Genomic DNA, 26,463 nt, shown 5'->3' on the forward strand with positions numbered 1-26,463 from the left:
TCTTATTCTTTCAATTCAATGGAAAATCTCAATCTTCTGTACGTGCAATGCCAGGATGTACCACCACTAAAAAAAATAATAATGTTGGGATAAAAACATATCTTACATCAAGTATATCCCTCCTCACCAAACCCAATTAACTTCTGTTTCTGTGTCTTGCTTGGTCAGTAAGTACAGTACACTCTGTGTCAGCATGTATATGCAAAAAGTGGCAACTGCAAAAACTAAAACTGTTTATTCGAGCATATACAAAAAGTGTAAACTACCTACTGTTCTCTCTGCATTATGTATGTCTCCCATGAGTCACTGACTCGTCTATTTCTTAACTTCTCTGTGGAATGCTTGCTCTAACTTTTGGACATTTTATGACAATCAGAAATACCACCCGAAAAGCAGATTTTGTAAACAAATGCATATATGTCGTCCTAGCATGTGAGTTCATTTTAACATTTTGTGCACTTTGCATGGTGCAAACATTGGCAGGTTTGAGGGTATTCAGGCGTCCCCAGGATGACACACACTAAAACTGACGGTACTGTAGATGCCGCTCTGGATTAAAGCCCCTACCGAATGGTATAATAATGCATGTTGTATCATTTCAACAGCTTTGTGAGGATATTATGGATCGATTCAGCAGTTTGTTAATGTAAGCTGAAGGCATGTTTTGAGTATTTGTGGCAAGTTTGGACCAACATCATGCATAGTCCATATGTCCAATGGTCACACTGCAGTCACTCAAAATCACATCACAACATCCTTCGATGTACAGCCCAAAACACAACGAGCAAGTGGCTACAACACCTACACCTCTTGTCTTTCTGTTAATGCCAGTCCCTACATGCTATCAAACCTCTCAATCTCACTTCTTCTTGTAACTTCCCCTTCATTTTTCATGCCTTTGCATCTTCTATTTTGTCTATCCACAACTCACGTGTCTTCATTGAGCAACAGGACAACTGCTAGGCTAGTAAGACTTGTCAACGGTCTTCTGTTGTCTAGAGCTCTTTGGTCAGCTCATCAGCAAATTCAGTCATGATGTCATGCACCCAGATGTCCCTTTCTTCCTGTGAAGTATCGACCAGGAAGACCATCAACTTCCTGTCCCATGGGTTTGTGGCTTCCTGTACGGCCTCTAGCTGGGCCACAAGTGGTTTCTTCTCCACATGGTTCCTGAAAACGATGGACGCTTCCTCGGACCACTGCCTCTGCTTCAATCCTGTGAGGAAAACAGGTGTGAAGGTTAAGCTAACGATACAATGCTAACATTGAATGATACATAAAGGAAACGCCTGGCAGGCACTTGCTTGCTTGGTCATAACCATTCCAATGATGTGCTTACTAAATACATTGTGTTTCACACCCCCAACCGGCCCTGTCAGAAGAGTCTGGGTCTGCCGAGGTTTCTTCCTAAAAGGGAGTTTTTCCTTGCCACTGTTGCAATAGCCACTGCTAATGCTTGCTCTGGAGGGAATTACTGTAATTGTTGGGGTTTTGGAATTTATAGTGTGGTCTAGACCTACTCTATCTGTAAAGTGTCTCGAGATAACTCTGTTATGATTTGATACTATAAATAAAATTGAAATTGAATTGTTTCACTGAGGAACATTAATAACTTAAGATCTAGAAGAGTGGGTAGTTTTCTAATTAAATTGTTGAAGCACATGGGCGCACGGATAGCTCAGTTGGTAGAGCGGGCGCCCATATACAGTATAGAGGTTTACTCCTCGACGCAGCCAGCCCGGGTTCGACTCCGACCTGCGGCCCTTTGCTGCATGTCACCGCCCCCTTTCTCTCCCCTTTCATGTCTTCAGCTGTCCTGTCAAATAAAGGCTTAAAAATGCCCAAAAAAGAATCTTTAAAAAAAAATAAAATTGGGGGATGCTTCCCCTTTAATCAAGAAAGTTTTATGTTTAGTGAGTTTATATTGATTGAATTTTTGCTAAAATAAGAAAGGCAATAATTTATTGTTATAGTATCCCTCCTGGCAAGTATTGGAGCTAAGGCTCAGGCAGAGTTTGGCAGTCGTGAAAGATGTACTCAGATCCTTTAATTAAACATAACAATATGATCATGTAAAATACTCTATTACAAGAAAAAGTCCTGCATTCAAAATCTTACTTAACTAATAGCACAGAATGTAGTTTTATCAGCAAAATGTACACCATGTATCAAACGTAAATGTACTCATTATACAAAAACACAATAGTACATTAGAGTAGGCTGAGGTGAAGCTAATTCTAAATATTTGTAAAAAGTAGAGTTAGCAAGTAGTATAAAGTACAGTTTAATTTATAAAAATTAATCATATTTTATACGATCATCATATGCTTTATATGTAAAGTATGAATCTTAAAGGTAACAATTAACTATTACTGTGTTTATTACTATTACTATATTAATGTAGTTTTGCATTTAGTTATTGTATAACAAGTACAATATTTGCCTCTGATATGTAGTAAAGTAGAAATATAAAGTCAATCCACCACTGGGAGTTTGGATGTTACCTTAGTGACCTTAACAACAACCATCAGACTCTGTTGTGGTGGAGCTCCGTACTCTCTACTCACCAGCCAGCTGAGCAGTGATTCCCTGGAACGGCAGCTGTCTGAACTCTTTGATCAGAGGCCTGAGCTGTGTGCAGCTGACCAGCTCATGTTTACCATAGTCCAACTCGTACACAGACACCAACCCATTAGTCAGAACTCCCTTCACTAACACACGGTGCCAGCTGAGAAACGAGAAGGAGGAAGAGTGGATCTATTTAGGCAACGCACAGCTGCTTCCATTTATTATTGAATATCTAAAACAGACAGAAACAAGACAAAAGCCCCCCCAAATACTCAGTGGAAATCAAAGTAACTCACCTATTCTCCACTTTAGCAGCATATATATGATTCTTTTCTACGTTGAGTGGTTTCTGCTCAGTTTTACTGTAGTAGAGAATCATCTCTCCCATCAACACTACCAGTTTGTACATATCTCTCCAGGGCTGTAGCACAAAGTGGCCTGGATGGCACGCCACTGATACATAGACGTCTATGTTGTTTCCTGAGAAGAAAAAGACTTACACGTGAACACATGATTTTCTGGGCTATAGTAAGGCCAGAAACGATTTCCACTATCTCCATTACCTGCTGGGGGCAGCTCTAGCAGCGGTGGCAGCTGGAGAGAGGATGAGGGGGCAGAGGGTGTCTCTGGTGGGCTGGTGGTGGTCATGTTGCCTCCTCCACCTCCTTTGGGTCCTGATAGAGCCTTCCTGAGATGAGGCTTGGCTGGGACAGAAGTTGATGTTGGACTTCCATTAGTGTAGTCACTGGTGCTGGGAGTCTTGGAGGATAAAGTCGCTGTGGAGATCTTGGCAGGCCTGTGAAATTAAATTAAAAAAAACAAGTCATTTAGTGTATAAGTTACATAAGTTTTAACTTAATTAGCTAGATAGTGAAGGGATAATACAGTGAATAAAAAAGCAGCAGAAACCTGTGGCTCGTCAGGAAAACATCTGGTTGCTGTTTGAACAGGTCGGACTGGGCCATCTGATGGTTGAGGCTGCGGGCCGGGTCGTGGAAGTTCTTGTCGGTAAAAAGGTGGACGTAGACGCAGCGCTTGGTTTCATCTACCTTGGCAACCTTGGTCGGGATGTCAAGGTTAGTGGGAGGTACATAAGGAAGAAAAACAGAGGTACTGAACCAATGAAGGCATAATTTGAGTGATTTTTAAAACAAATAACTATCATCACTGTGGTTTAAAAAAAAAACTGAAGATGTTTAGATGTTAAGGAAGGGCGGCCAGCAATTTACCTTCATGCTACAGTCTGTGGTGTTAAGCACTTTCTCTCGAAGCCATTGGACAGCCTCTGGACTCCAGGATCCAACACTGACAGCCAGGTCTGCTAGACAGCACTTCACAGCCTAAAACAAAAGGTTGATGAAGTAATTTTCTCAAATAACCAGTAGGACTGTATGAGGACTCTGTCCTCAATACAACAGTACACAAAAAATTATTTCCTTTGAGCATTAGCATTGCTCTTGACTGTTTTTCACAGTCTGTGCTTTGACCTGTGGAGGGATGGCCATTAGGTCATAGAGGAACTGCGGTGGAATCTCTCTCAGCTCAAACACCTCTACAGAAGCCTGGACACCCACATCAATGAACAGGATGTCCAGCACTCTGCTGCCATGCAGGTTGGTGATCTAAAGACAGAAACATAGACAGGAAAACCTCATTTTTTATAGTTAAAAATGTGCAGGGAATAACACAGTATTTATGGATGGTCTTTCTTTTTTAATCTCTGCTGTCAGGGTAACTACACCTGCCTCTATTGTGCAGTTTATTCCCTTTGTCAGGCCAACGTCAATCATATGTGGATTTGTTAAGCAATTCACCATCTGTGCTGCAGGGAAGAGTGCCATCTTACCTCTACGCGGGACCATTTGCCTTTGTAGCGAGCCAGACATCCTTTCCCACAGAAGGGTCTGGACACCAGGAACTCTGATGTTACCTGGAACAGAAATTTGTTTCATCAAGAAACCGGTAGTATCAGATTATTGTTGAATCTGACTGTACTTCCTCTGGACTGGCGAGATTACTGAGTATGTGTAACTGCTGCTTTACAACTGCAATAAAATGATACTGTAAAAGCTCACACAAACATTTCACAGGTCCACTCAGTCTGCTGCAGGTGTACACTGCAATGACATCAGAGATTAGGACTTTAGATCTGTGGTTCCTTGAAATGGAAAGGGGTTGTTGATGTTTACAGAAATGAAAACATAAATTTGAATTAGGGTCAAATTAATCGTAGAGGAGTTATGTTCTTACTTCTACATTTACTCACAACAGTTGATTGATGACACCAATGTTACCACACTAGCAGAGGGAGTTACCCTAATAGATAAACAACATATCTTTTGCTTGTCTCAACCATGGATTACCAAACTGGTTATCAAAATGTGAAAGTCATTCTCTGAACTTCCTTCTGACTAGAAAAACAAAACCAGACCATACAGTTTGCTACATGTCATGGAAATAATTTGTATAAAGTATGTACTGAAAATGATGTGTAAAGGTCTTATTACTTTCCTGCATGCTTGATGCATTCAAATCAAAAAAACATTCTCTGGATTTGCAAGCTTGGTAAAGTACAATAAAGCTTCCACTGTGTTTACATAAACACTGACGTAAAGCATGACTAAGCCTTAGAGTACAGCAGTGGCACACCTCTACTGTGCTGCTAACAGATAAAGTGGCTTGGTAAGATTATCAACCCTAATCTCAATCTGTCCACAACTCTGCCTGAAAGTAGCAGCACAACACAAATAAATTCACAAAAGGCTTTGAATGATGAATGTGTGAGTTCTGTGTTTACTCCTTGTGAATATGGAGCATAACTAACAAACATGTTGGAATAAACACATATACACATTGCAAGGAAGTTTTATATTGTTCTCTTCTTGTTTCCAATCAGGAGTATGCAACCCATCTGTGTGCACCCCATGTGTGTTCCATTTACCAATAGTTATGTTATATAGTTAAATACAGAATTACTAGTGCAGATGCTAATGCAATAGCTGCAGCTACTGAACTTAAAAAGGGTAACATGTGAAGCTACACAAATAAAAGGCTGTAGTTTTTAGCAAACATTACTTATAAACCGTTGTCAATAGTACATGGATGGTGGCTTGGATTACTACAGATTTGGTGCTCAAATGAGTATTTACGGCAGCAGGATGATGAATGCCTCATTGAGTCAAAATAAACTAACATGTCCATAGTTGTTGTAATAAAAGACCTTGTATCAGTGTAGCTCATTGGTGTGATTTTAAAAGTTTGGGCAACAATTAAAATCTATGGCATATTTGCATCAACAACTGAATAAAGAGTGGACATTTTTACAGTTTCAAAAGTCAGTGAGACATCAAATGTAGCATGGATTTAACCTGTAATTGGAAGTAGGTCTCTATATTCTCCAGTATCACATTCAGCTTGGCAAGGCCTCTTGAGGGCAGCTGACAGTAGATGGTCCCATCTGAGCAGACGCTTCTGACAGTCACCTTCATATAAGCGCTGTTCACCTGAGGAGAGCCAGTAATAAGAGTTTAGTGAGATGTACAAACAAACGCACACTGACACAACAACGCACGTACACAAACTCTCCTCTACCTGTAACGGGCTGGCTAGCGTCTTGTCCTGCAGGGCTTTCATGCAGGCAGCGTTGATGTTGACATCATCATCCTGCGACGTGTCATACAGGACAACAAGAGGGGTCTGCCCTCTCTCTAGGATCTCAGCCAATAGGATCCTTCCACTTGCCATTGTCTCAAACTTCTTCAGCACAGCAGGCTCCTGACAGAATGGCTCCAGGCCTAGACAGACAGACAGACAGACAGACAGACAGACAGACAGACAGACAGACAGACAGACAGACAGACACACACATTCATCAATTTGAACTAGAGGCCAATAAATGATGGAGTAGGGAAAAATAAGAAAAAGTCAGACTCACCTGCAAGTTTACATTTAGTCGCCTGGAAAGGCAGTTGGAAAAATTTCTCATGCAGCTCAAACACTTTGGTTGTGCTGATCACCTCTGAGAAGCCATGATCCACATAGTACACCTACAAAAACCACAGGGATAACTGACATTTCCTCACATCTCAAGATCTCATAGATCTCATACTTTTTGATTAATTTGTCTTGGATCCGTTACTTGGCCTTCAATGATTAGTGTCCTTAGTACATTTTTTGACTTCTCACCTTGGCCTTGTCAGCCATGACCTCGCAGACTTGCGCCCTCAGAATTTCCTCCTCCTCCTCAGCCCTGACAGCAACAAGTTGGCCAGAGGATGGAGATGACAAAGGAGTTGGACTGCTTTGGTCAAGGCCATAAAACTCCCTCATTTCATCTTCCATGGACTCCTGGGCCTGGGAGTAACCTTCACCAATGTACCTAAGACAGGAGGAAAGACAGACAGTGAGAGATTTATGAACTGTCCTGTCTTATGGCGTTTTTCCATTACATGGTACCTGCTCGACTCGCCTTAACTCAACTCACCTTCCAAGCGTGCTGAGGCGATACCAAAAGGTGACGTGAAAACCTGCAGACTACTGATTGGTCGGAGAGAAATATCACTTATCAATGCGTCATCATTGCTAGCGACAGACGGGGGTGTCCTGAACAAACCCGCCATTTTTAAATAGTTTAGCCAACAGGGTTTTTTTTCTTTGTTTCCTGTGAAACAAAATGTTTCTTCTGGCTGTTGCAACAGCCACATGCCGAGTCAAAAAACAACACACCTTTCGACGTTCTGTGTGTGTGTCGCGTTAGGTCACGGCAGTTTTCTTGCGGCCTCACGCATGAGGTGGTACTAAATCTGCAATGGAAAATGTAGGACGGGGCACCGCGGCCGAGCCGAGTAGAGCTGGTACTAGCAGTGGGTAAGCGCCATTACAGTACATTTACACATACAGTTCTCTCCTACCTGAGGATAACTCCATTGGTGTTGGTGGCCTCCACCACTAGCACAGAGGGGTACTCCTCTTTGGGAATCTGCAGAGAAGGCACGGCGTGATTACTGAGCCTCCTCCCCAGCTCCTGCCTCAGCCTCAGCTCCTCCTCGCTGGCTGAGGAGTTCCTCCTGTTACAGTTTTCATCCTCTCCTCCTCCACCGCCACTGCTGCTCCTCCTATAGAGGATGGCCCTCTTGGGGTTGTCAGGCATCGGGTAGTCGATGGTACAGATGTCGGAGAGGAGATGAAGGTTCTCCAGGACGTGTCCGGGAAGTTTAAACTTGTAGATATATAAAATTAAACAAATATTTATATTAAAAAAAGTGCAAATGGCACCTGAGTTTGGTAATGACGTTAATATGATAGTGTTTCAAAATGTTACTGACTTTGTAGGTGTCCTGGAAGAGCTTGGGCAGCGCGTGGGCCCACAGGCCATTGGAGTACTTCACCAGCAGCTCCTCCAGTTTCAGCTTCAGCTCGGGGCTGAAGGTGGCAGGGGAGGAGGGGGGGCTGGGGGACGAGGAGGACGATGGTGGATTCTGAGGAGAGCGAGAACCTGAGCGAGTCAGATGGATGCTAGGGGGTCTCTGCTGGATGGGGGACTGCACGGGTTTGTCTGCGGGGGTGTTTGAAGTTGGGACAGGGGCAGAGGTGGAGTTTGGGGTAAGGGTGGGTAGAGGGGAGGATGTGGTGGTCTGTTCCTTGGCAGGGTAGAGTAGCAGCTCTGATGGGTTGCTGCTGCAGGTTTTCTCTACCTAGGAGAATAAATGGAAAGGACTTATTATAAAACCATTTTGTAGGCAATACAGACTGACCATGACTATAAATTCATGAACTAAGCATTTTACAATACACTTTTAGGATTGGTATTAATTTGTTGTTGACAAGAGTGCACAGGCTTGTCAATTAACCTCTGCCAAGCCCCAAAATGTATCTTTGGTAAACTAATTACAGATCATGGTTAAAAAATTCCTATTTCTCTTGCCCTGTGATTTGTGCCTTCTGCTATATACAAAAAATGGCATTGACTTGTCTCAGTGTTAAACTACTAAGAAATATGATTACTTCAAGTATTTGTGTTTCTATGCAGAGTGCTTTGGGGGTTTTTGTTTTCAGGATTTTGTGCATAGTGTCTACCTGTGCATATTATATTATATATAGAGTAAAGAGTACACACAGTGCATATGTGTGTCCAGGTGTCCAGGTCTTTGAGGGCCTCAGTGGGCATGTCCTGTTTGTACAGCTCTCTGTAGATCTGAGGCAGCTTTGACACCCAGAACCCATTACTGTACTTCCCCAGGATTTCCGTGATTCGACCCTGGACCTGCTGAGGGTTGTAGGGCTTTCCTTTCCCCGAGCCGAGGCTCTCGTTGAGATTCAAGGTGGCTGGAAGGTTAGAGAAAAAACACAGAAGGGAGATTACACACATATACAAGCAATTACTGCTTCTACAACTTTGATCTTCTTGCCCCAGAAACTTGTGGATCGCATGGCATGCTTTTTCCCCGAAACAAAGGCACTTGAGTCTTGAAAGAGATGGATGGATTCTTCAAAAAGAAGAATGATAATGAGGCATCTTCACAAACAGTCATGCTTCCTTTTGCACCTGGATTGGTCTGTTGCTCTGTTGAGCTAGATCAGAAGATGAGGAAAAAACTCAAAGAAACCAACCCATTGACCTTCAGGCTTCTTTTCCTTTAATAAAACTTTAACTACAAAAGTTAAAGCCAAACACTGTCAAAAATTCCATTGAAACATGCCGCTTGAAACTTATTGACAGTCAGTATTCATTCAAATAAGGATATTTATACTGGCTATTGCCAAAGGCGTTTCTAAATTTCAATATTAAAGTGTGAATCCCTAGAATAATCAAAGAGAGCCTTGTTATACCAGCACTGTAAGGTGTAGGTCTTGCACATTTCCTAAACAGGGAGGGACTCAAATGAATATAATTTCCTCCTCACTCAGGGATGTGTCTTTACATACAGGAAGCATCAGCTCTTAAACCAATTCAAAATTCAATATCAAACTTTAACAGTCTCTTCTGTCTGTAGGGGCCTGAAAAAAACATCTGAAAAGGCTGAAGCCTTCAAACATACTGTATGTGCCTCAAAGCAATGCAGTTTATTACATTCCAGTGTGTTTCCCCAGACAATGCAGGCCATAGCCCTTCTTCAAACAGGCAACATGACAACAAACACATTCTTAGTTAAAGTAATGGTGGTAAAGAGTAGTGAGAACCAAGTAAAATGGTGTTGCTATTTGTTTGCTTTACACATCAGAAAATGGTGAAGGCCAGGAAGAGACATGATTTGATACTTCAGCACAGGAGCACAGCATTACAATGAAAAACTGTTCTTTACTTAGTTGAGTGTTAAATATCCTCTGGTGATGCCTAGAGCAGCTGGCCAGCATTTGAATTGTCTGAAGTTATACAGGTCTGGGCAACATTTCTGTTCGTTCAGGAGGACGAAACGCTACACAAAATGTATTTTCAGCTAAATAAAAAGCAGCACGTCCTACTTACGACTGGTCTGTTGGGAGTTTCTGGAAAGGTGAGCATGCACCTCCTTCTGAAACCGTGACGGGAGGGTCATCCTCTTGTCTGACCTTGACACAAGAGAACGAGGAGCATTAGTTTCTATGGGCTCTGGAAGAGATGGAAATTGTGCAGAAGACAGACTGGAAACAATGTTTTTTTCATCTTTGTGCATAGTTTAGAGAAATTCACTCTGACTACAGTTTTAAGGCTCGGCTTGGCCTGGCTCTGTGCTGCATCTCCGATTCCTAATCTATTAGGCAAAGCACATCTTTAAAAAGGACTTTGGTAATATCTTAAAGTCTAACCAGATAACCAGCTTAAATTCAGCACAAGACTGAGTATTTTTTGGTTTGTCCTCAGTAACGCAACCCATTAATCAAACTGCCTTCATCCCCATTGGTCTAGAACAATGGGTCATGAGATACAGCAAACTGGATACAGCATTGCACTGTAGATGCTACTCCTCAGACCTAGTCAGCGACAAACTGAGAATGCATGGAAAGATTGTTACATTGTGTAAAATATCCATCTCTTTTCGTAGACATAGCTGAACTGATTTTAATTTCAGTAATTGGATCTTGTAGGTCAATCTTTTCCTTCTTTCCACCCCTCCCATATCCTCTTCTTTCCAACCTTGAGGTGCCTGCTGTTCAGATCAGTCACCTCAATGATACAGTAAATGCATTGTTAAAACATTCCTCCTAATTCTCCTGATTCAGCCTGGCAATCGACTTCTTGTCTTTCTCTTCAGTCACAACCCCTGGCTCATCCTGGTACATGGCTAATAATGAAAGCAAGCAATCAATAAACAGAGCAAAAAGGTTGTTAACTCTGTGAGCCTAAATGGCTGTGAGAAGGTTTGAAGGACTTCATTTCCCATGCATAGATCACAGAACAAAACATCAGCAATCTGTGCACTCCACTGACCTAAATGCTATTTTCAGCAGGATCAACCATCACTGATGGTTCTCTGGACTGAACACAAACCCACTGCTACTATCAGAGACAAATTCTTATTTTACGTATAGTTTAAGCTTCAATTAATCATTTCCTGAAGGAAGCCAATAACCAAAACTGGCGATGTAATGTTATTGTAATGCAATGTTTGTCCAGTAGAATAAATGTTGAGGTGTCCATTGGTAGCAATGGGGAGGAATTTCTCTATTGGTAACCCAATTTGTATTATTCCAAAAAAACATTGCAACTTTGCAGTACAAAAAGTAATGCAATAAGATTCAAATTGACACTAACAGTGCCTGCCAGTTAAAGTAATTCTAAGATATTAAATTCAAATGGTCATTATTTTTGTTAGTGTATGTCCTTAATGCCTGGACAACAAGGACAATTCTCATTTGGTCTTCAGCCAGGAGACATCCAAGAAGAAGAATGACTTAGAAATAATGGAAATTTGAATATTTACATTGCCATGACAACTGGGCAAACTACCTCTTCAATGGAAGACTGTCTGATATGATCGAAACCCCCAAAACAGCTACTGAGCGTACCTTGTGGTGACATTGTTTGTAGTCTAAGCCCGGCTACACACTGGATGCGTGGTGTGAGCGTGTCAGCTGCGTGGCGTGTCCGTTTTTATTTCGGCTGCCATGTTAACAGCTTAGAGCTTGCACACTGCCTGCGTGACACGCACGTCTCAGGCGTGGCTCGAGCCACGCCGAAAAAGCGTGCATGCTAGAAATAGGACCGACACCTGACGTGACACGCAAGCGTGTTGGAAGCGTTTCCAGGCAAAATAAAGTAGGAAAAGATGTTTATATGTAATTTTGACACAAATAAATTTAATAAATGACATGTTGATGTTTGAAAGTCTCTAGGTTTTGACATAAATTCAGATATAAATGTAATTTAAAAACAATAATAAATAATTATCGATTTTCAAATATTGCAGCTGTCAATACAGAACGAAATATTCTGTATGTAGCTGGATACTGCCGACGTCTTTGCTGTAATCAAATCAGTAGATATTTATGTTTATCATGAAGTATACTGTTTGAGTGCAGTAAATCAGTGGGAAACATACATGTGTACAGACAAGGCTAGCAGCAGCAGCGTCGCGTCAGACACGTTTCTGATGTGAAAAGACAGAAAAATCCACGCAGCCGCCACGCAACTGACACACAACAGAAACACCATGCTCACGCCACGCAGCCAGCCGGCGTTAGGTCTAGATTGGGGTTAAACTGTTTTCTGGAGCCTGTTAGACTAAAGCCTGCACCTTTGTTTTGAGTTTGCTTCCATTATTGTAAATTTCTTGACAAAGGAACCTGGGACTTCAGTGTCAACAACTTTGTCGTAGTATGGACACCCAAGAACTACCCAGCCTGTCACACAAACACGAAGACAGCCTGAACACACACAAAACCCTCCCATTCAGGTCTCCTCCACTCATTTCTCCAGTGTTTTTAATTTAATAAAATTATTTTTTAAACTGTAATTCTATGTTGGATCTTTTTTTTGATTGTTGAAGTTACCATTTATACTGCCATGTATCCCATAGTACACCTGCAGGCACACACACACACACACACACACACACACACACACACACACACACACACACACACACACACACACACACACACACACACACACACACAAATGATGATAACGCTGGTGTACTGTCCAGTGGAAGATCTAGAGGGATACAGAGAGATGTGCTGATTCACTCTGTGTCGGTTTAGAATTGTTAATCTACCAGAGAATAGAGGGGGGATTAGAAAGGGCTCACATCCCCCCTGCTCTGGGCTTGTGTCCCCTGCCAACACACCAGGCTTCTCACCCTGCCGCCCCATTGTGCACACTGGACACCCATGGTGACACTGAGACAGAGAGGTCTGATGTCAGTTGTTTTCACACTGAACGGACAAACAGAGCTGTGGATGGATGAAAGTGAGAGAGCCAGTCTATGAGCTGGATTAAACTTGATTCTTGTTAGAGCAATGCAGATAGATAATATCTCGCAATGCTTCTAGATGGCTTCTTCAATAACAATGAATCAGGTTTTTAACTCATTTCAGGTCATGGTGAATGACAGTAGAACTCTGAAGCCAAAGTCTGTTGAAATAAGTATTGATTTTTAAAAAGGAAAAATAGATTTGGACCAATCCGGAAAGCATAGGAAAGCAATCTGGAAAGCATGTATTGATGAAAGCATCAAAACATAATGAGCAATTTACCAATCAATTTACAGAGAGTGTAAGAAAGAGAAGGAAGAATGGTGGTGAGCAAGGTGAACAATGAAAATGTGCCAAACATGTAGATGAGGAGGCACAGAGAAAAGAGGTACAAAGAAGAAGTGGCTAAGTGAAGGGAGGGAATATAAAGACAGAAACAGACAGAGAGAACCAGAATAATCTAGAGAGCACAGCATCAGCCCAGTGCTGAATAAGCAGCAGCAGGGAGGCTGTTGCACTCAGAAACCAACCAGAGTTTAACCAAGCTTCCATTCACCAGCAGTCTATTCTGATTCAGCTCAGACCACACAGGTGGGAGGAGAGGAGGGAGACAGTGAGTGAGAGAGAATGAGAGAGAAAAATATGTTTTTCATTGACTAGTGGCTGTAGTTTGGACTAGATGGTTGGGTGACACGAAAATATAAGAAAGTGGTCTATATTGTCTTAAACCATTCATAAAATAGTGAAAGCATGTTGCATCGCAGAGTGAAGCTACAGGAAATGTTCTGGCATGACAGCTAGCTTTTCTGAGCATGTTGGTCATTTGCACATTCCTCTACTTGGATTTCCCGAGCAGTGTGGAAGCCTGGTTGGTGACTTCCACATACAGTATAATTGTGCTACAAAATCCCACAAATATGTGCGAACCAAGCTTCCGCATTGGTATGTGAGCTGAAGTTGTCTTTTCATAATAAAGGCCTGCAACAAATTAGATCTTGAATGCAAAATCCATATTTTGTTGTAGAGGGTAAAAAACAGTATTTTGTCACAATAAAACACAACAATTTGATCACATAAAATCATCTAAATTTATAAACTTATTTGAAGTAAAGTAACTGTGTCCAACTCCTAACCATTTCCCTCACTCACTTCTCTGCAGGTGGGTTCCCTTTCCTGTTGGGTGTGTTCTGATTGGACAACTTGTTTGGATGTGCCCCAGTCTTGCCCTCTGACTGGCCATCCCTCATGTCCCTCGCCTGTCTGAAGTCTCCATGTCCCGCCCCTCGGCCGCCACCTCCTCCTCGACCTCCGCCTCGCCCGCGGTGGTTTGGCTGCCTCAGAGAAGTCTGAGGTTTGGCTGCATGGAGAAACAGAAGGCAAACAAGAGAAGTAAAACTATGGACTTAAAGTACAGACACACACACACACACACACACACACACACACACACTGACTCAGCTAAACCTGATGCTGAGACAGGGTAGTGTGTCTGTCTGGAGGGCACAGTGTTATAGATAGTTCAATAGCTGTAGACACAGTAGATCTGATGAGCAACAGCATAGCCCCAATCAGTGAGCCAGCCAGCAGCAACGACATCAACAACAACACAATATTGCAAATTAAACATTGAGAAAACTCTCCTGTGCCTACTTTCTTGGATTTGCCTGTTGAAATCCCCAATTGGATTGTGTAATAAATGGTGGATAAGGTACGCCTAATTGCTTTGAGTGTCGCGATGAGTAGATCGATACCACTCCCATGTCACTGCATTAACTATGGAGCTAGAGCCTATGGCTAGAGCAGGGAGTCGATTAGCTTTGATTAGCTTAGCTTAAAGACTGGAATCAGGGGAAAAACATGAAGCCTACCAGAACCTCTAAAGCTCAGTGATTAACTCGCTGGGAAGGAGAGAGAAAACCAGCAGAGACTCCAGCAAGTCACTGCGCCTGAAGAATATATAGCTACAGCTAGTCCTGTAAAACCACAACTTGTCATTTTTGCAATACTGTTTGTGCACAAATCAAAGTAATCAAATCAAAGTTTTAAAATGTTAATTATTGACCAGTAGAGGTGCTGGTATGCATATTGTTGAATTTTGGAGACAGCCAGGCTAGGTTACTCCTTGTTTCCAGTCTTTATCAGCCTGGATGCCAGTCTAACTTAGCCCCGCCCACAACATTTGAGGTCGCGAAGTTCGGTCTGGATTTGATCCCTTGAGCTGTTCGGACCAATCAAATTGTCAGGGCGGGCTTTATACGATGATGGACATATTGATCAACAGTAACGTAATCAACCACTTCACCAAAGAGCGCTTGGGTTGAATTCGGAGAATTGAGATGTGTAGCTAGATTCCTCCATCGCATCGGTTATAGAAGATATCGACAGCGCATTCATTTTAAAATCCTCAACAGGCCCGTCTCAGCTGATGGTGTCGCTGCGACTCAGCTGTTCAAGTCCGCCCGATAGAGAGAGACTGAAGAGAGAGAGAGCGTTGGAACAAAGCCGTGAATCAGAGAAATAAAACGTGTTTTCGCTGATTCATCACTAGAAATGCAACTGTAAAGCTGCAAGCACCTCGCTATCACTAACGCTATCCACATTCATATGAAACAAATGATATATCCAGCTAGAAAAAAAAAGTCTAAAGTTACAATACATCCATGGTTAGGATGGAAGTGCAAAGAATGGTTGCTATGGAGACGATACACCATCTCGGCCATAGTCAGGATATGGTCTTGTCTTGTCTGTCTGGTGTTGAGTTCTGTTGACAGTTGAGTTAAGTTCTGTTGCTCTGATTTGTTGTAGTTCTATCCAATTGAGTGCAGAGGCATTTTCTTTCCCAGTTCGGTTGAAATCAACCAATATACTCTTTGCCGTAATCACAGCAGTATCGGAGTATGACGAAGTCAGGCTTTAAGTCTGTATGCTAAATCAAGCTAATCAACGCCTGGTTCTAGCTGCTCCATAGTTAATGCACTGACATGAGTAGTATCCATCTTCTCATATAACTCTCGGCAAAAAAGCAAATATGTGTATTTCCCAAAATGTTTAACAATTTATTTGAATAACATGAGCAACCCTCTAAATGTATATTATCTATTGCAGGGAGACTGTGGTTGCAGTCCTAGGAACATTTAAGGCAAATTAATGTATGTGTGTTATTATGAAGTGGGGCTCTGCTGGAAAAGAGCATACAATACAATATAACATACAATATATATGCTTTATACAAAAAAAATATAAATTGTGTTTTTTGTTAGAACATCTATTTCAAGTAATTATTGTATGATTGATTTTTCTCAACAATTATATTCTCAGTTTTAAGACTGGTAACATCACTACTAGTGGAGAAAAGTACACCAAGTAACACCAAGTAGCAGAATAATTCTAACATGAGTTAGTAACTGTAATCTGTGATGGTCACTGTATGTTCAGTAAACAGCCCAAAAAGCAGAGTGCAATGATCCCAACACAGCACCTACCAGTCCAACCCCTCATCACTGTGATGTTACATCATTCAAGCACAGCATGCCCGGCATGACATCACATTCCTGCTAATTGACATCACCAATATACCCTGTTGAGCATAACCCTTAGTCATTTCCACTCCCACACTCCCTCTTTCTCCTACTGTCTCTTCTTTTATCTTCACCCGTTTCTTCCTTTCTCTTTTCCTCAGTGAGATCTAGAACTTTCTCCTGTTTTCTCATCCTCTCTGTTCTGGCTGAATCTCATTATATCTTTTCAGAGACAAAACACAACAAGCAGCTTCATCAGCCTACATCGTTTAAAGTCATTAGTAGGCAAATTTGATTTCTAAATCTTATTATTTTCTCTCTGAGTGTGTATACCCTATGATACTGGCAGTTAATCAATCAGCCAATTAATGAATCAATAAAACTTCCAGACGCATACACATTACAGAAACTCAGAAGTCACACATGCAGGAATATACAAGCTTAAATCCACATGCAGATATAGGCAACGACAAGCAGATACAGTCAGAGCAGACGCTGCGTCACCTCACCGGCATGGACACACAGTCCCTGATCTGTTTCTGTCTGAATATCAATATCCTGGTGAGGTGGTGGAGGAAAGGATTAGAGAGAGATGAAGAGGTTGATGCGTGAATCAGATGCTCTTCGCTTGCAGCTGAGTCTCAGCTGCTATAGGCTGCATTAGCCTCAAATCCGAACACGCCACCTCTCTCTCTCTCTCTCTCTCTCTCTCTCTCTCTCTCTCTCTGACTTCCTCCTTCCCTGTCATCTGTCCACCCCCTACCTCCTTCCCATTTCTCCATCCCTCTGCTTTTCTTTTCCTCCGACACTCTTGCTGCCACTCCTCTTTTCTCTTCTCCCTCTCCTTACTGCACTACCACCTCCTACTTCATCCTTTGACTCTGAGAATATTCTGCAGCATCACAGTCTAGCGGAGGTGTATGCGCTAAAAAGAAATTTGTGTGTGTCTGTATGTGTGTGTTCAGGTTTGTGATATTGCATGTTTGCAAATGTGCAAATATGGTTTATGAATGTATTTATAGCAAATAAAGTAGAAAAAGGTTAAGAATTGTGTGTGGATATACAGTAATATTGCATGTGAGCTGACATATTTAGATATACACGTAGGAAACTGATACACCTGTGCAGCCCTGAACATTGTGAATCTGTCTGCTTGAGTGCGCACGTGTGTGATATTCTTAGTGCCAAGGGAACTGCAGGTTAAAGTTAAAACAGGTCAGTTGTTCATCCACAAACTGTCGGGCTGTACCAAAAAAAAGCATTTTCCCCTGTTGTATTGTCACGTTCTAGTTTTCTCTTGCTGCAGCACAATTGGATTGAGAGGATGGATGGAGAACTAAATATATATTTCCAGGTTTCAGCTTAGTACAGATTATTATACTATCAGTATAATATATTGTCAATAAACATGTGTTTAGTTAGAGTATAAACAATACTGCTCTGTCATCAATATGCAATATATGCTATATATACAGTATATACTCAGTCAGGAGGCATTTTGTGTCACATGTACTGTATATCAGTGCTGATATACATCCAGCGTTCTCTTTACTATGTTGTCAAACATGTTTTGAATAGTGCAGCCATTTAGTCATTGATTCACATCTGAATGACATTCAAGTCCTTCATCAAACTTTTATCAAGAGTGGGTGCCCGGGTAGCTCAGTTGGTAGAGCGCGCTCATATATAGAGGTTCGACTACGACCTTTGCCGCATGTCGTTCACCCTCTCTCTCCCCTTTCATGTCTTCAGCTGTCCTGTCAAAATAAAGGCCTTATAATCTTAAAAAAAAACAACCTTTTGCGTGCTGGTTTAATGGGTTGTCTGTGAAGGCCAAAAACGGTCTGTTTAACATTGTTAAGGTCTGTTACAAGATCACTGGAGTACAGCAGAAAGACCTCAGCTCTCTGTGGAAGAAACATGTGGTTCAGAAAGCTAAAAAAATAATAAGTCAACCTGACCATGCACTTTTAAGTGAATTTGTAGTTATGCCGTCAGCCCGGCGCTATTATGTTGCTGTACAGAAAACTAATCAGTGTGCAAATTCTTTCATTCCTCGTCATTAGGCTACTGAACACAAACCGTTGATCTGATCTGTGCTCTTGTTGTTACTGGCATGTTGATATGGATGCTGATTGTTGTTGTTACTCTTATTATTACATGGATGGGATAGACTGTAAAAATGAATTGCCCCTTGCCCCCTTTCTGAATCTGAATCATAAACATATGCAGTATTGTTCTATTTCAGTGTTGGATACACACAGTAGCCCAACACACAAAAGATACCCAACACCAGTTTTTTTTGCAGTGTAGCTAAAGTGCAACAGTGTTAGCCACTGTTCATGATTCACTGTTCATCTTGTAATGTCCATATTTATTTACACTACTTCAGGCTGCTGTGGACCTTTAAAAATAAAAACTATAACTACAAGCTTTCAAAGATTAGGCATTTGTAATCATTTCAAATTCCCTGTAAGATACATACTATAAAGCAGATGTAGCATGTAAACTTACTTTTAGCAGTACGTGCAATGACATTTAATTCAATACGTAACTGATTTTAAGCCATCTTGTGACTCAGTAAACACCTGTGTAACTGGATAGAGCTAACTGTGTGTTCTTCAGAAGAGGCTGATAAATGGGAAAGCCTATAAGATTACAAGTGGTATGTGCAGTTTAACTGGATTATAGTTTCCTATTGAATACTGTAATGGTCCAAAAACCACTGCCTTGCCAATTCTGTTTCTCCGTAAATTACTAAATATATTAGCTTGTCTTTCATACAAAAACCGTGAAATCCCACATGCACAAAGTGTAATGTTTTTCAAACCCTGCATAAACTGACACTCAGGACTTTAGGTGAGACCAAAATAGTTGAGTGACTAGCCCAAAGCTTTGCATGCAAATGAATGCATGAATGGAGTTAAAAAATATTAATAATATGTACATATACTATGTAGAATTGATAATAATTTTTAAGATTAGCTAAAGAAAAATGGCAGAGCAGCTGTGTTAATGGTTAGTCCAAAATCTTACCATTGAGGACAAGTGGGGCAGCCGGTTTGACCCTCATCTGGGTGTTGACCAGGTGGGGTCGGCCGGTCTTCTTGGAGCTACGCTGACGAGCCACCACCTTGGCTACATGGGCCGTCTCATTGGCTCCTGAGGCAAAACACACCATCTGCAGAGAAAGAGAGAGGAGTAGACAGACAGTTATAAATAAGTGATTCATCATAAGGTGGAGCAGGTTATTACCTCTTAACCCCTAGGTGTGCATCCTATCCAAATTATGAACACAGTACTTTGGATACTTTGTGGTAGGAAAATGTATAATTATTTAGGAATAATCTTATTTTATTATGGCTAAATATGTTTATGCAGCTATCCTTCAAACCAACCATCCTGCAGCCATACACACACACACGCACACACACACACACACACACACACACACACACACACACACACACACACACACACACACACACACACACACACACACACACACACACACACACACACACACACACACACACACACACACACACCTCTCCAGAGCGGCTGCGCTCGGTGCGGACTACAGAGGGCATGCTGGCTAGCAGTGCATCCAGGTTGTTGTGTCCCATCTGTTTGTGTGGTATCTGCTCCCCGGTCAGCTCTTTGTACTCTGACTGCAGACGGGACAGGGACACTCCACCTTTGTTGGCCTGGAGGACGGCACGCAGCATCTTCTTCACCAGCTCCACGTCAGCCATCTAAAAAGAATTAAGTGGGACCAATCCACTGCAAGTCTGAGAATGGTGCAGTTGGTGATGATGCAAGCCCATTCAAACTTGCAATAGTTTGCAAGTAGATTGAGTTCAGCCCATGGGCCAATGGCTGACTGGTTAGGCAAGTTTTTATTAACTCTTGCATTTCAAGAAATGTTTTTGAATGGAGATTGTATTCTCACAGTGGTATTTGTTTTTCGATATATAGTCATAGTATATGATCAAAACAAACTCTTTTTCTCAAAGGAAGCTCATTTTCAATCATCATTCCACTGTTCTGTCTAATAAGCAGGTATTTATTGGTGATTAAACTCACTCCGCAAAGATCTCGTTAGTTAAAGCAACAAACTGTTACTGTAGCCCCATAGAGACATTATAGTAAAGGGCTTTATTTAGGTTCAAGGTGTTACTAGTAATCCCCCCGCGTGTCTGCAGCCAAACCAAACCGACCTAAAAAGGAATTCACAAAATTCTGTTAAGTACAAAACTAAACCAGTATAATGTCTGTGAAAAGTGTAATAACGGAAATATTTCAACAAATATTCGGTATGATAGAAAAATCTGGACGCTTGCGGACGTGGAGACACACCCTCAACGAAAAGAGGTCTGTCAGTGCAACAGTGTAGTTTTTAATAACAGGTGGCCAATCTATAATCGTAATAATATTTGTACTCTCAGTGTACACGCAGGAATGCACACACCGCAGGAAGAGTCCATGTCATCAATTTTTGCATGACGTATTTTTTGGAAAGACGCCCTTGTTTGTAATACCATTGTATCGTCTTGCTGGACTTTTCTCTATAAAAGAAATGACTTCAATTAAATAATTCAGAAATATTTAGACGATTTCGCACTAGGCTTGGATGGTACTAGGAAAAGTGAAAAAGCTGCACTGTAAACGAGTAAAATGAACTTGTCAGATTTTTTTTATGAGGGAAATGTTTCTGCGTTAGATTTCAGCCACTTGTTGGCAGAAGACGGGATAGGGAAACTATAAATGACGTAACTCATCACACTTCGACTCCACACCCGCCATGGACCAAACTATTTAGAAGAAGTTTCCCTTTCTGTTTTCGTTTTCTATACACAACTATACTTAAATGGTCTTGACAGGATGAATGACGCCGGCAAAATGTTCTAGGCCCAGTATACAGTCAGCTCAGGCAACGATACTGCGCGTAATATCGAGTTAAATCCTCTTGCCATCTCAGGGACAGCGGCTTGTAAAGTTAGCTAATGAACGCTATCTGAAGACCGGAAGCACATACTTTTTTTGGCCTTCATAATAAAACTACAGAGACGCGCCGATTTTTTTTTTACCTCGTACATTAGGCACACAATTTATGATTTTGAAAGTCACTACCGGAAGTACATTTTTGTGCCCTAGCTAGCTTGAAAGCTTTCGAGACATCCCAACCGGGAGTATCGAAGGAGGCAAAATAAACACCCGACAAAACTTGCTCAAACTCAGCCAGGACTGAGTGTTATAAAACTCCATGTAAGTCAGAATAAAATCTACAAAAAAAATTTTCTACCTTGCTCTAGACGGTACGGTGAAGTCAGGACCTGATCCTCGCTGTCAGTGCTGTCACCACCACAGGGCTGAGCTGCGGCCGAAGCACTGTCCCCGGGGTGTCTGCCAGCCGGTCCAGGCACAGCCTCTCCTCCGCCACGTGATTGGTCGGCTGTGCATGGGCTTCTGGCTAACTACACGTCAATATATTCATCCAGGGGCCGCAGCACAAGACAGAGGACACAGCTCATTGTCCAGCTATAGACAGTATTCTATGCGTTCAACCCTAATTAGCAGTAGCAACTTTCACAAGTTGGGACCAGAGGGCGTTCAGCATATAAACTTTTATATAAAGTTTTGTATTTTGAATTTATTGTGTACATTTATCTATTTGTTTATGTATTTCACATATTCACAATAATGATCTACATTATGCATTCTCTCTCATTAACGTATTTCACCCAATGCTAGGTTAAAACCTTTAGGTAATATTAATTACTGGTAAACATCGTATTGTGTTACTTCTACCCTTTCCCTTCTTTAACTCTTTGCTTTAAATACTGTATTTGCCCAATCATCCTTATCCATAATTGAATTCAAATTTCAATTAACCAACAACTACTGAATTGCTTTGGGTCTGGATAATTTTTTTATAGATAATTATGCATAAAGTTGTCAAATTGTGAAAATTAAAAAAGATCAAGACTATTGATTTGATATCTAACTCTTTTTTTGTGTACCTTTACTTATTTTACATGTGTAATTGTAACAATCATGATAGTTGTATATGACCAAAAAAGAAACAACGTCCCCAACTTTAGGTCCTCAAGAAGCTGAAAATGGCAAACTCCCATGAAGACCTTGTAAAAAAGAAAAAAAGAGTAAAATGGACAAAAAGAAGAAAGGCCACCCAGTCCCAAATATACAGTGGGCTGTAAATTTAAGTTTTTTTTTTTTTTTTTAATCAAGAATGGCTGCAGCCACCAGGGGCGCTAATTCTCACTAGTCATCTTATCTTTGGTCTGTCAGGCCACCGGAAGTGACCTGTCACAAAACGAAAAAGACTACCGGATTTTCAAGCTAGGTAGCCAAAAAAAATAACAACAGAGGATCATTGTTTAGCTATCTGCATGAACACCTTAAACAGTTACATTTAAAGACAGGACTCTCTGTGTATGCCAGGTAAGCTACATTATTGAATACAGGTATTCTGTGTAAGTTTTGTAACTGTAACGTTACCTTTCTTTGTGACTTTAGCTGGCGTGCTAAGCCGAGTTGACCGGTTTTAACATTAACGTTAGCTAACGTTTGCTTTTAACTCAGTTCTGATGTCTAAGTAAACATATGGCAAAGTAAAGCGTAAGGTTAAGCGATTTTAAAGTAATTTTGTGTATGGCTGTCAGTATTATTTTGAACGTAACTCAAGCTAACAATGCAGCAACAATACAGCAGGCTAGCTTGATTGTCATGGCATTTCTTCTTATCGCACTTTGTTCTCTTCTGTCGAAAAGCTGCTGTTTTTATTGCATTGTGTTTTTTGACAGAATAAAAACAAATCATTCAATTAACCTAGCACCTGACTCTAAATAACAGTACCAAGCGAATGTATCAAAGAAAGGTGGAAGACACAGCAGTTACTCTACACGTTACTACTCCCAAATAAATGTAGGCCAGTAAATTGATTATCTCATCACTATTCAAGTGGCTCCATGTAAAGCATCAAGCTAACACCCATGTGTTGTTTCTGTGGGAAGACAGCTAGATATTACCCTCCCTTTTCATTAGTTCAAATCAGCTGTGACGTTTTGTGATGCACCACATAGGATCCCTCCCTGAAATAACAGTCTTGTATTGTCCTCTCCTCTCTCTGGAAAAGAGGAAGGGATGTAATAAAAATTACCACTTGAGCCTTATCTTTGTATTGGAGGTGAAACCATCATAACTTGCTAATATGGCTTTGAACAGACGACATTCTTATACCCCCCGGGTGAGTAACATGGACACTCATTATTAAATAATATCTAATTTAGTACATCAGTGTTAATTTTGTTTGATGCACTTAATCAGTAGAAATCATTACATTATAATGGCTAAACCTATAAAAAGGTAAAGGTTTGTGGCACTCACCATACAGTTGATGCAGGGTTCACTTGGTTGCAAATTGGGTCCTCACATGAGAAGAATATAATTTGGTTAACTCTAGATATCCTGTGGAGAAAATGAAGTTTCTGTCCTTTATGGTTAAGATTTGTTCCCATTAATCTCAATTAGTATTTATTCTAGAGGGTTCTGCAAAACTCTGCTTCTATCATAAGGCTTTGATAAAGTTTTTCTATCCAGTTTTTTGCCCTGTGGTTTAGAACTGTGAGGCAGCGTGAATTCACATGTCCCTATAGCTCCATAAAAGGATTAGTGCAGTCCTAGTTTGTCTTGAATAAGCATCTTTGTGTGAGCAAGGCAGGGATATGCCTTGTTTATCAGGAAGTCAGGACATATGACTGGGTGCATGAGTGTGTTGCTGTGCTTTGTGGCCTTAAGACTGTCATAGAATATTTTTGATTTCTAAGATTGCTCTTAATAGCTGGAGCAGGGAAAATTATGGGTCATTGTTGTTACACATAAAACAATACTGTTTTTTCCGGTCTTTTGCAGGTCTGGTGTACAGTATTAATCATTATTTGTCATAAATACTCATACATATTCAGCTACGTCAATTTGACCGAGATTAAGATCTAAAAAGTCACCATGTCTGAAGAATTCAGAAATTAAAACAATAAATTCTCTGGTATGTAATGACCTCACCTTCCCTCTTCCCTATCTCTCTACTTCTCCCACCTTACCCCTCGTTCCCATTGGCAACCAACCTTCCTATACTTTCTCTCTTCCACATTTCCTCATCTTTCTTTCTACTTCCCCACATGTGTGTATCCCAAATGCTCCAGCTGACCAGCCAACTGATCAGCAAAATGAGCAGCACAGGAACGGTGGAGAGTAGTAAACCTCCAAAGGTAGGTCACTTTTCAATACAGACAAAAGAAAGGAACAAATGTATGGAAATAAACAAATTACTAGTGTGCATAATGACTCACAGTCTTATCCTCTTGTCTCTTCTCATAGATTGGCTCTACAGTGGAGGTCATAGGGAAGGGTCAGCGTGGAACTGTTGCCTATATCGGTGCCACCCTCTTTGCCTCTGGGAAATGGGTGGGTGTCATACTGGATGAGGCCAAAGGCAAGAACGATGGCACCGTGCAGGGAAAACGCTACTTCACCTGTGAGGAAAATCACGGGATATTTGTCAGACAGTCCCAGGTTAGTGACAAAAAAAAATTGTTGTGATGTAAGGATGCATGTATACTTTAATTAGTATGAAAAGTGTCAATGGTTTTGTTGGTTGTTGTTTGAGGACCTTTTTTTCTGAATTTATGACCACAAATAAACATTTGTTCCTGCTCCCATTTCATGTCTGTGTTGTCCTGATCACCACCTATGTTTCTCTGTCACTCTGTACAGCTCCACGTGGTAGAAGACGGCTCCAGTGCAACCTCACCAGATACTCCTGAGTCAGGCATTGCAAAGATACCCAGGCAAAAAGGTGAGTGTGAACCACAGCTGTGTTTGAAATTCATACTTTTGTACCTTAAGTACCTCCAAGTTAATAATAACAGTACATAATAATTCTTAATTTCTTTTCTCCAGACATTCCTGAGACTCCCAGAACCACCAAGCAGGTAGGCAACAATTATATGCACCACACAGCTTTTTTTAAAGTCCTTTGTCAGTTTAGTAAACTTTGTTGTTTCCATGACTTGGCTTTGAACATGGTTGGATTCCTGTGGATCTTTGTATGTAGTGTGGACTTAAGAAAGATGTCCATGTACTCACTCTTTTAAAGTTATTTACTTACACTTTAATTCAATTCCTGTCCTTTCCAGAGCAGTTAGGTAGGTTTAAATTGTTTAACCAAGATGAATCAGACTTCTTAACAAGACTAGTAGGGGTGGGGGAAAAAATCGATACAGCATAGTATCGCAATATTTTTCGTGGCAATACTGTATCGATACACAGACGCCAAGTATCGATCTTTTATGATCTATGTGTTGGTCAGTTTGTCTGCTTGACAATCACATTTTGCACCAATAAAACTGAAGTGTGATGAACAAACGAAGAAATGTATATTTTTAGATACAACAGATGTTGACAAAATTGTCCTTTCGGGACATCATTTGAAATTGGGAAAAATCTGAAGTTGGAAAAAAGGTAATATATTGCAATATATCGCAGACTATTGCAATATCTTTAAAATCGCAATAATATCGTATCGTGACATAAGTATCGGGATAATATCGTATTGTGAGGCCTCTGGTGATTCCCACCCCTACAGACTAGAGGTGCTTTGTTTCAAAATGTTCCCCCCTTTTTTCTGTACAATGTTAATGGGTTTCTGTTTTGCCTCTCAGCCTTTTGGTTGACTTCTCATTTTTGTCTTTCTGAAAACATTTTGCAGACACCTGTGAACGTTAAGAAGGTAGAACTATTTAAATTAAACACATTTGCTTTTGCCTTGGTTGTTTTTAATCGCACTAATGTGGAAACTCGTCTTTTGTATTTGATTCTTTTACGTGTTGAATTTCGCACGGGACATCTCTTGTCGTTGATAGATTTAAATTCATACTGTATTTTCTCTTGCTTTTCTGTGGCC

At 41.0% G+C, this 26,463-nt stretch overlaps 2 protein-coding genes across 6 annotated transcripts in view; one reads left to right on the plus strand and one right to left on the minus strand.

The window, feature by feature from the left end:
* tdrd7b (tudor domain containing 7 b) lies at positions 1–24,096 on the minus strand. Its single transcript, XM_028606209.1, has 21 exons — positions 23,889–24,096; positions 21,784–21,955; positions 20,027–20,233; positions 19,515–19,659; positions 14,110–14,317; positions 10,034–10,116; positions 8,684–8,892; positions 7,893–8,261; positions 7,479–7,786; positions 6,754–6,946; positions 6,503–6,614; positions 6,160–6,362; positions 5,937–6,071; positions 4,415–4,498; positions 4,056–4,190; positions 3,798–3,908; positions 3,478–3,626; positions 3,132–3,364; positions 2,865–3,048; positions 2,568–2,728; positions 1–1,216 (listed from the first exon to the last, which is right to left on the minus strand). The coding sequence occupies exons 3-21, from the start codon at positions 20,231–20,233 to the stop codon at positions 996–998; spliced, it is 3,450 nt and encodes a 1,149-aa protein (XP_028462010.1). The 5' UTR covers positions 21,784–21,955; positions 23,889–24,096; the 3' UTR covers positions 1–995.
* The window catches only part of LOC114573954 (dynactin subunit 1), a 13,798-nt gene continuing 10,113 nt past the window's right edge, over positions 22,779–26,463 (plus strand). For 4 of the 5 annotated variants that reach the window (XM_028606203.1, XM_028606205.1, XM_028606206.1 and 1 more), the window contains exons 1-6: positions 22,779–22,943; positions 24,704–24,769; positions 24,879–25,073; positions 25,275–25,356; positions 25,461–25,492; positions 26,269–26,289. In XM_028606203.1, coding sequence (XP_028462004.1) covers positions 24,728–24,769; positions 24,879–25,073; positions 25,275–25,356; positions 25,461–25,492; positions 26,269–26,289 — 372 coding nt within the window. In that variant the 5' untranslated portion in view covers positions 22,779–22,943; positions 24,704–24,727. The remainder of the gene's footprint in view (positions 22,944–24,703; positions 24,770–24,878; positions 25,074–25,274; positions 25,357–25,460; positions 25,493–26,268; positions 26,290–26,463) is intronic. The other variant, XM_028606208.1, reaches the window with a different exon arrangement.

This window comes from Perca flavescens, chromosome 19 (assembly GCF_004354835.1).
Source record: "Perca flavescens isolate YP-PL-M2 chromosome 19, PFLA_1.0, whole genome shotgun sequence".
Classification (NCBI taxonomy): domain Eukaryota; kingdom Metazoa; phylum Chordata; class Actinopteri; order Perciformes; family Percidae; genus Perca; species Perca flavescens.

Coding starts and splice junctions, on each gene's coding strand:
- tdrd7b (XM_028606209.1), bottom strand. CDS start 20,233: ATGGCTGACGTGGAGCTGGTGAAGAAGATGCTGCGTGCCGTCCTCCAG. Junction 14,318..19,514: donor TGCCCCACTTGTCCTCAATG/GTAAGATTTTGG, acceptor TTCTCCATGCAG/CCAAACCTCAGACTTCTCTG. Junction 1,217..2,567: donor AATCACTGCTCAGCTGGCTG/GTGAGTAGAGAG, acceptor TTTTCCTCACAG/GATTGAAGCAGAGGCAGTGG.